Source organism: Pelmatolapia mariae, linkage group LG7 (genome assembly GCF_036321145.2).
Source record: "Pelmatolapia mariae isolate MD_Pm_ZW linkage group LG7, Pm_UMD_F_2, whole genome shotgun sequence".
In the NCBI taxonomy this organism is placed as follows: Eukaryota; Metazoa; Chordata; class Actinopteri; order Cichliformes; family Cichlidae; genus Pelmatolapia; species Pelmatolapia mariae.
The window spans coordinates 5,431,817-5,442,240 of record NC_086233.1 but is presented as its reverse complement, the minus strand read 5'-3'; the positions used below and the strand labels follow the sequence as shown (position 1 = coordinate 5,442,240).

Genomic DNA, 10,424 nt, shown 5'->3' with positions numbered 1-10,424 from the left:
ACCGTGGCCATGTCCATCATTTATGTACAGTCCATGCTCCAGAAAAGCTACCAATCCCACCAACTGCTGCTTCAAAACAGGAAGTGTTGATGCGTCATCTATCAGTTTATTCGCTCCGAAAAGAAAAAAAAAAAGAAGAAAAAAAAATAGAGCCATTCATCATCACTTGGGCTTCCTCAAAAATCTATTTTTTTAAAGTATTCATTGCTTTTTTGTTCATGTTGATTAAATGCTGTGTTAATGAATGGCTTTTCAATGACAATCATCAAACTCCTAGAGTGTACATCCTTTTCAAAATAAAAGACATTCAAGTTACAGAAGACAAAAGCAGGAAATGCTGATTTTTTTCACATCTGATTTAAACTATCACTCTTTGTATTTTCAGATTGAAGAACTGCTGCATTTGGCTCCCAGTCAAGCACATCTCTGGTAATGTAAATGCTTCACTCAGACTATTGCGAGCACGGAGCTACAGGCCTCAACCAGACATGCTCACTTGGTTTAACTGCATTAAATTTCAAAATAACATTTAGACAGAAACATTAAACAGAAACAAGTTTAATAAAAACACTTAAATGCATTCACACTTCCGCATGCCTGGCAGAACAACTGACGTCTTCTTTTCGCTTCTTCTTCACTGTCCTTCATGGCGATACCAAAGGGAGTTGCACGACGGCAGCAGAATGTATGGCCCTTCGGTCGGAGACGAGACAGGCTCACAGTGGGACAAACTTTATACGTTTCCTCACATCAAATGCAGCGCAGATGAACAGTTCTTGTAGTGAATATGCTGTAACGGAGCACAGTCTGTAAAGGGCGGGGAAAAACGCAGAGGCGACAGGGAGTGGGGAAGTCTACAGTCCAGCTACCAAATCACACTGAGATTTTCTACTTCTGCATTTGGTCAATGTCCTCCAGGGATTCAAACATCCGGGCCTGGACGAGACACGAAGATGCAGACTGGCGCCATGTTATAAATCCAGGAGAGGCAGTGAACCAAGTGCTCAGCTGAAGATGAAAGCCTACAGGATGGTGCAGAGGAGAGGGGTGGAGTGTTGGTACTGGGAGCAGTCTGACCCTTCTGCTGGACTTGGGGGTGGAGCAGGAGACGCGGGGCTCTGTCTCTCAGCCCTCCATCCCAAAGTCTTCTGTGAACTTCTTGACTTTGAGAAGGTCTTCGGTGTTAACTGTGGGGCGGGTGGTGGACAGAGAGCGCAGCATGTCCGACTGCAAAGTAGGGACACGGACACACACAGTTCATTATTGTTATTTCATTACTGTTATACTGCATATTTGAATTCTGTATGTCACTGTGAGGTCCTTTCAATCCAAGTTGAAACAGAAGCTTTCTTTATGCAGAAAAACTGTCCAACATATCCTTTATCCCTTCTCTGCACACAGCCTAATCATCTCAGCCTCACCTCTCCAACCTCACCTCAATGAGCCGTCCTTATGATATTACTCGTTAATAGTAATATTACTCATTAATAATCCCAATGAAAATCTTAGTATCTTCATCTCCACCACCTCCACCTTAGCCTCCTGTCTTTTTGTCAGTGCCATCATCTTGAAACCAAACATCACAGGAGGTCTTATCTTATAAACCTTCCTTCAGCAGTTTTACATATATAATGAATCTGGCTGATAATCTATGCCATTGTTGTTCAATGGTGGTGGAAAGGAAGATGGTAATATGTCACAGTTTAAAAGAAAATCAAAGCTGCTGTTAGTGAAACAACAGATTTTCCTTCACGTTCCTGCGTCTTACCATGCAGACTATGGGCTCCAGTAGCTTATCACTAGGCACATCCATCCAGGTCATCTCTATGGCCCCAGGATCGCCAGGGGAACATGGCGTCAAGAGGTCGTCCACCATCACCTGGTTGTTGCTTCGGGATGGACCGCGAACCTGCAGGAGTAAGGGGGAAAAAAAAGCTCCTGTGCAGAACCGATTAATCACACCAAACTCTGCAGCCTCCACGTGAAGGCTTCACCGAACCCCGCTGAGTCTATGGGCGATCTTTGAGACATTAGTAACTCAATCTCAACTACATACAAAACACAATAACTTAATTAAATTCATGTTAAACTGGTTAGTTTGCAGTATTCTAATAACATTTACAGTAACGGAGTCTGTTAGACTGCTGCAGGCCTGAGTGATGATGCTCTTTAATAGTAGTATACTGTCTAGTAGCTGAAAAGCAGCCCTAATTCCTCATTCCTCAACATCTGCTTACATACCATGGACAGATTTGACTAAAACCTGAGAGTCAGCAGAAGCACAGGACAGCTGATCACAGCTACTGGAGCTCACAGGCTTGGTTTTTTGGGGTGATTTCTTTTACAAACAAGCTTAAAACAGCTAATTTTTAACAGAGGATGAACTGAACTTTAATCAAGACTTATAAGACCTTATAAGTCCAGATAAGGTAACATGGCCCCTTTCAATAGTTCATTTATATCACAAAGATCCAAGATTGAAGATTTCACAGGTTTCTTTCTCCTACCTTTTTGAAATGTGTGGCAGACTGGACCTTCCTAACGGGCTGCATGAGAGCATCCCGGACGATGATGCTGATGTCGGCACCGGAGTAGCCTTCTGTTTTGCGGGCGAGCTGCCGCAGGTCGGCCTCGCTCAGGCTGTGCGGCGTGTTGCCCAGATGGAGGCGAAACATTTGAGCCCGAGCCGGCTCCTCTGGCAGAGGGATGTAGATACGCTTCTCAAATCTGACACACAACAAAAATAACAAGCCGGTCTTAAAGACGCTCCTCAACACGCACATGAACACACATACACTTAAACAGCACACAAGAAAAGGTATAACAAAGCAAAGCGTAGCTCTAAAATTAACTCGTTACTATTGAAGTTTAGAGGAAGTGAAGCAGGAGCTGGATACTGGGTTCACTGGCTGTAGATTGACCGCTTTTCCTTATTTCTGCCATAAATCCCGCTCCACTGGTTGATGCTTATATTAAACACGACCAAAGTTTTAAATAATCAGCTCAGTCTATGTAGCTCAGACTTCAGGCTGCTCTATAGAATTAGTTTTCGACATTTTTTATATGCTTGGCTCGATATGATATCATCACGAATGGATATCCCTAATAAGGTCTCAGGCATGCAAATAGCAGCCAGTCAGATGAATAATAACCAAAGTTGGCTTAAAATGTGGGTAGCCTTATAGAGACAGGAGCTAAAATGGTTTATTTCAGGCAGATGATGATTCGGGGGGCTGCTCCAAGGCGAGTATATCGAGCTCTGAATCCTACAAAGCTCGTTTAGTGGAGTCCAAGAGCTGCATCTCTGATTTGTTTAATAATTCTATAATACACTTTGTATTACATAATCTTCTAACTGAGTATACATTTAAGATTATACTTCCAAAAGACACCGAGTGAATTACAAGTTTAAGATGTTATTAATCAGCTGTGGATTTCAGTGCCACTTCTTACAGGAGCTGTCTTCGTTTTGCATTCCCAGCACTATTCACCAACAATGCAAGCCTGTACAGATCTGACAGAAAAGCTGATAGCTGCTGGGAACTCTTTAACTCTATTTCCCAAGAGGAGGCAGGATGATTTTTATACTGCCTGCCCTGCTCAGTGAGGTGAGACCTGTCGATCAGAGCGATCTTTCACTCTGTTCAGTAACAATTACAGAAGGAACTACCTCCTGTTTGAAGCCACATCCTTTTCATTTCAAGTGAAACTTTTCTTTTTTCCACATTTTAATTTAACATTAAATTCAGCTTTTGTGCTTAAATGTAGGCAAAGTGTAGCTGTTGATGAACGTGTTGTTGGGTACTGCTGGTCTCTCCAAGTTCTGTTTAGCTGTGATTCTGTGGCCATCTAAATAAGCTGAACTATCCCCCAGCAGCTTGTGTTTTTAATGTGCCCATGGTAACATAACAACATGATGAGCCTCAGCCAACGTCTTCTAACAGATCACACACACAGTGCACTGTTTCCAAAGCACAGACTTTTTTCATAATTGTTCATCCAGCCGAGGTAATGCGCTCTTATTTTGGAAATTCAGTCGCTGTCAACGAGCAAGCTCTGGCCCTTCCTGTTTTCCCTGTGGGCAGGTCTCCTGAAATATTTTCTTCATTTAACACTTTATATAATTACCTCATGGAGGTTGGTCTCTACTCTTTGCTGGATGTTCTGTAGGGGCTTTTCTTTACTATAGAAAAGATCCTGTCATCACCCATGTCTGTGGTTTTCCAGGTCTTTCCATGTGCTTCCATGCGTGTTTTTTTTCAGTATGTACAAAATAGTTAGCCACTCACGATCTTAATAATATCCATACTATATTCTTTTTTTGCAGACTACTTCTGTATTAACAGCCACAGCACACTTGAAATCACTTCCTGACCAGTTAGCCCGCTGTACTTTAACACCAGAAGTGTTAAAGTACAGGTGCAACACTTCAGTGGTCAATGCAATATGATGGGTTAACCCCTCAACTTAGAATTGAATGTTTGCACTTGAAGCTTAAAGCATTTAGCAGTAACCCAAGTATGTTTTGATACAAAGGTAAAAAGACAAAAATCATGCCACTGTCCAAAAATATCTGGAGCCAACATTAAATTCTAAACGTCATAGAGAACAACTCACAAGAAGTTTGGACAATGTTTTACATGGTCAGCATTCAAAATGAGAGCTGGAGCTCAGGTGTGTGTCCACACAAATGTTTTGTTAACAGCTGAGTAGTTTAAAGGAGGAGAAAAAACGACATCAGACTGTGAATCTACCCGGGTTCAAAGGTTTGTGTTTTCTTAACACACCAGAATTAGATGTAACATGACAGAATTACCATTGTGATGAATAATAAATTAAATTAAATTAATTAATTAATAAAGTACATTTTTTGGAATAAAAAGCCCCACAGAATATAAACAAAACACACACACACACACACACACACATCTGAGATGACCTCTGACCTTCTGCGGATGGCGGCATCCAGCACCCAGGGGATGTTGGTGGCTCCGAGCACCAGAATGCCATCGTTGTTGTTTCCGACACCTACAAAAGCAGAGCGTCAATCTACACAAGCACTTCTTTTGAAACTCTGGAAAACTCTCTTAACTGATTGTAGCAGGACTAATGGTCAGTGTAATTTGTTTATACAGTATAAACAATGATGAGCTACTGATGCCACACGTATGAAGCACAAACGCACCAGCTCTTTGTAGCTCTTTACACAAACAGTGGATGTGCACTTTTACTGTCAAATATTTGAAAATATGGGGTTGGATACCTTTTCTCCATTTTTTCGAGCCAGCCACCCTAAAAAGTCCTTAAAGGAGTAAATCTCACATCTTAAAATGTTTTGGGCATTTATGTTAAAACACTGTCTAAATTAATTTCAGTGACCACCATGACATAAAACTGCATGTATAGAATCAGCAGTCAAATATGATAAATCTCTGCAGATCCACAATAACATTTTAGAAGTTTTTATCCCCCCTGGAGGTTATACTTTCCCCACAGTTCATGCTTCTTTCAGTGCCAAGTCTCTCTCTTATAATTTCTATACTGTTGTTTACAAAGCTGATGTTTAAAAGGATTTTTCACATATGATGGTTACCAGTGCTGCCACCACATACACTTACATCCAGAAAATCACCAAACATTTGTGTTTTTTAGAAGTTCCTCTTGTGGTGCAGAGCAAGCACAGTGAAGTTCTGTGGTTCTGTATGGTTCTATGAACTCTGAAAAGGCTGCTGTAGTCTTAAGGTCCCTTATTTCAATCCATCATGGTGATGTGATCCAGGTTCCACAAAGTGTTAACAAAATTCGCACATTCAGTCTGACACAGATGTGAGGCTGAGAAAAGCCCCTCTTTGCTCACATCATCAATCTGACTTGAAACACTGCAGACGCCATGTTTTTCCAAATGGCTGTGCCACAAGTTTCAACAATATTATTTAATACTGCATATTCTTCACACTTCATATATCCGATAGCACTCGTGTGACTCACCCTGCATCTGGACCAGAAACTCTGTCTTGATGCGGCGGGCAGCCTCGCTTTCATTCTCGTTCCTCGAGCCGCACAGAGAGTCCACCTCGTCGATGAAGATGATTGAAGGTTTGTGCTGGCGAGCTAGATCAAACAGGTTTTTCACCAGCCTGAGACAGACGAGCAGAGACGGAGTAAATATGTCTGAGGGATAGCCATATTAGACCATTAGTTTTTTATTACTAAGAAATCTATTTAGTCTTTGAAGTAACAAATGTTGTAATTATTGCTCATCACCTTTATGCAATTTAAGATGAGACCTTTAAAGATTAAAATTCCAAAATACTAAGTTATCAAAGTTGTTTTTATCCAGTATTTCTACTTGCTAAATCACATATCAATCTGTTTATTAAAAAGATACTTACAAAACTGTTTCAGCTGGATAAGTTCAGGTTTCTACTCTGGTACAGTTGAATATTTATGGAGCTGTTTAATTGATATTCTGCTAGGATAACAAAACAGCTGTCCCCAAGGCTGTGAGGAACTTTAGAAGCATTTCTGATATTTCATTTTTACCTCGCTTAAACAAGTGTACAATACTAAAAATTAGAAACACTCCTGACTCAGAGTGATGCTGAAAAACCTAGTTCATCCATTTTCCCTCTCCAATATTGTACGGCCTTTACATGACAATTTATAGCACGTTGAGATGAGACTTGTTGCGAATTGGCTCTATGTAAATTACACTGAATTGAAATGACGCATTGAAAACATACTTCTCACTCTCTCCCAGCCACTTCGACATGAGGTCTGAGGAGGAGACAGAGAAGAAGGTGGAGTTGTTGGCCTCGGTGGCCACCGCCTTGGCCAGGTATGACTTCCCTGTTCCCGGAGGACCGAAGAGCAGGATGCCTCTCCATGGGGTCCGTTTGCCTGAGAAACAAAAAGACCCAGAAGAAAAGTTTGTCTTTAAAGTAGTGTTGATATCAGTGTATGACTGCTTACTGGGTTTAAACAGAATGAAGAGACTTGAGACCTACAGTACCTGTGAAAAGGTGAGGAAATTTGATGGGTAGGATGACTGCTTCCTTCAAAGCTTCCTTAGCTCCTTCCAGCCCAGCAACGTCATTCCACCTCACATTGGGTTTCTCCATTACAATAGCACCTAAACACACAAAAAACAGTAATGATGACACACCTACTGGGATGCAATTAATAGACAAGGCTGGTTGATTATGACAAAACCAAAGAAAAATTGTAAGAAATAATATCGTAAATAAATATTTTTTACAGAGCTCCACATGATGGGGTTAAATCCCCCCCAAGGCCACTCACCCATAAGCTGCTCCTGCAGTTTTTTCTTCTCAGGGTTTTCACCCTCACTGTCACTGTCACTCCTAGAACACGGAACATAAAAATCCAATAAAGCCTAAAATGTTTTTTTTACATTTAAACATACGAAAAAAAGGACATCATACTTGTCATTGCTCTGTGCTTCTTTGACAGGCTTCTTGCCCTGTTTGTCTTTATTCTTCAGATAGTCCTTCAGTTTCTCTGCTCTGTCCAGGTACTGCATACATTTTGCTCGTATACTCTCCTTCGCCTTGTCGCTGTGGGCCTCATCTGGAGTAAGAGAAGATGTTCCCATCAGCAAGGTGTATGCAAAACACAAACAGCTCAGCTACCTGTCAAGATAAGATACTTACATTTTATGGCATGTAGGAAATATTCCACAGCATGCTGGTACAGGCGCAGAGCCTCCTCATAATTCTTCGCCTTGTCCTCCTCTGTGGCTTTAGTGACAAGATCAATGGCTTTCTGTAGCAGATGCAGAGATATAATGTTAAACCATGGAGTCAAAAACAGGCAATAAACACATGTCATCCTTATGTCACTCAAAACCAAAGCTACAGCCAGCAGATTACAGAACTGGGCTGGAATCGCAGGAACAGCTCTCAAATGGTTTCACTTGTCTGAATATTAATTCTGAAGTACGTCTTCATCTGTGGATTCCTCCAGGGCTTAATCATCTCAACAGTTTTGTTTTCACTGTGTATATTATACCTGGGCCATCTGCTTAATAGCTTTAAATGCACCTGCTATCATTGATATGCACACAATACACAGCTGTACCTTTCTGTTAGTTCAAGCTCAACAGCCTTTGGTACCTGAGGGAATGCTTCACTGCCATTATTAACTTTAAAATATTTCTTTCATCTCAGTCCTGACAAAACCAAGGCTCTTGTGTCCGGCCCTGACTGATTCACCTGGGAAGTCAGCCATTACGCCAGCCTGCTCGCTGATAATATCAAATCATCTGCTAAGAACCTTAGCATCATTCGTTATTATCTAGTATATTTGAATCTCACATTTCAAAGCTCGCCCAGCTTTCTTTCATTAAAGAAACATTGCAAAAATGAAACCTTTTTTCGCACCCAATCATCCAGAACTTTTAGTACACACTGTAACTGTCTCCCACTTATTTTTGCATCCCTTCACTGGCTTCCAGTGAAATTCAAAATTTTATTAATAGCATAAAGTCCTACATGGCTTAGCTCTCGCATAAACATGGAGAGCTACTGAGAATTTACAACAGCTTTAAGGATCTCAGATCATCTAATCACGCTCTTAACTGTTAAAAACAGAGGTGCCCACGCTTTCAGGTTACACCTCCTAAACTCTGGAACAGCATTTCTCAGTCATTCAGGTCAGCTGAACCTGTGGTTTGTTTTATAGGATTACTGAGAACTTTATATAAGTTACTTTAAAAAAAGAAACGAAAAGAAAAGAAAAGAAAAACAGTCTTTCTCCTATTATTTTTGGCTATAGGTTTACATCTGATGTATGTATAAAAGTTGCGTATATATATTGCGATGAATGCAAGACCATGTGCTGGAACATATTCACTTGTCTTTAATGTGGGTTTTATTTAAACTGTGAAACACTATTTATTTAAAAGTGATAAACAAATAAAAGTTGTTATTATTATTAAAACAAAGAACAAGCTATTCCTTAAGACAAATATTCACTGTGCTGCTTCCAAAGCCAGTCGTCAGACTAAAATAGTCCCCCCAAAACAGCAACGCTTTGTTTTCTGTCCTTTTAACTGAGCGAGCAGGGCCACACAGGCCGGCTAACGGTGACAGCAGATACCGTTAGAAACACCCTACAGGCGAGGCACAGCCAGTAGTACCCGCAACAAAGCCTATCGTTTCTATAATATGTAATCTAGACGACATATTTATTGTAACACCAAACCGAGACAATCTTACTATCAGCTGTTTTGTTAGCAATTTAGCTTGCAGTACATCCAGCCACCTTAGGGTTTAAGAGCTAACCGTTATTTTGTATGTAGGTAGCCGACAGGCTGGAAACTGTGTTTTGAATCTTTCTTTAATCGTTCAGTGGAAAAAAATAAATTATCTACCAAATGGCTCGAAGAGTCTTCGTAGCTTCCAGAAAATTCTTCCGCACGCAACCCAGTGTATTCAGAGTTGTAAAAAACCCCGCTTTTTGCTCCAATTATACAAAAATCAAAGGCTAGCTCTGTGACCAAACTGAAGCGGGCTAACGTTAGCCAGCTAACAACAGCCTACCTGTAATGTTGACGTTGTCATTTCATCTCACTTTAATGTGACACGCGCAGATTTCTGTCCTCTGTTCCTCCCCAAAGGTGGACACCTGAAGAAGTGATGTCTTTACCAGCCCTGTTCTGTAGGAGGACTGCACGCTCCTGTCATGACAAAACAAAACAGTGGGTAATGCGGCGTCTAGCAAAGATGACAGCTCGACCCAACAAGACGTCAACCAACAGGGGAGCTCATACGTGACAGCTTCCGGCGAAGACTTCCAAAGGGCCCTGGCGTAAAAAAACATAACCAGCAAACATGTAGTCACCACATGAATTATTAATAATACACCAATGTTATTATATTCTCAGAATTACATTTATATATAAATGTAATATTTTTCTGAGACTATAGAGACCATTTAACTTGGAAAACAACTTCCGGTTTTGTAGCTAAACTAACAAACTTGACAAACTTCAGGGACCTTAGCAGATGTTCAATGGCCTGCAACTACTGCCACCTAGCGGCCACAGCCACAAGCCTTTGGTTCCAAAAACCCCTTCTTTTTGGAACCAAAGGTATTATCTTTGGCAGCAGTAGCTGGAGAAACACTGCGCTCATGTGAAATCAAGTATTTGGTAACGTTGTAGAGTACCCAACTGAACCATGCGAGAAAAAATTATGGTATAGTTAAATTATGTTTTTGTGTGTGTGTGTGTTTTAATCTGTACATATATTGTGACTGTATTATATAAACCCAGAACACAGCAATATAAAATTGGATTTTGAGTGTAACGTTCACTCACACTCTGATGGATGCATCAGGGGCAACTTGGGCTTCAGTGTCTTACCCAAAGATGCTTTTCAGCAAGCAGCCTGGAGGAGTCA

The 10,424-nt window shown here is 40.9% G+C and overlaps 1 protein-coding gene across 1 annotated transcript; it reads right to left on the bottom strand.

Moving 5' to 3' along the window:
- Nucleotides 1–542: 542 nt before the first annotated feature.
- vps4a (vacuolar protein sorting 4 homolog A) lies at nucleotides 543–9,780 on the bottom strand. The gene is made up of 11 exons (XM_063477646.1): nucleotides 9,564–9,780; nucleotides 7,674–7,785; nucleotides 7,446–7,590; nucleotides 7,303–7,364; nucleotides 7,013–7,132; nucleotides 6,744–6,900; nucleotides 5,989–6,137; nucleotides 4,947–5,028; nucleotides 2,508–2,727; nucleotides 1,769–1,909; nucleotides 543–1,227 (listed from the first exon to the last, which is right to left on the bottom strand). The coding sequence occupies exons 1-11, from the start codon at nucleotides 9,582–9,584 to the stop codon at nucleotides 1,126–1,128; spliced, it is 1,311 nt and encodes a 436-aa protein (XP_063333716.1). The 5' UTR covers nucleotides 9,585–9,780; the 3' UTR covers nucleotides 543–1,125.
- Between the last annotated feature and the right edge of the window lie 644 nt (nucleotides 9,781–10,424).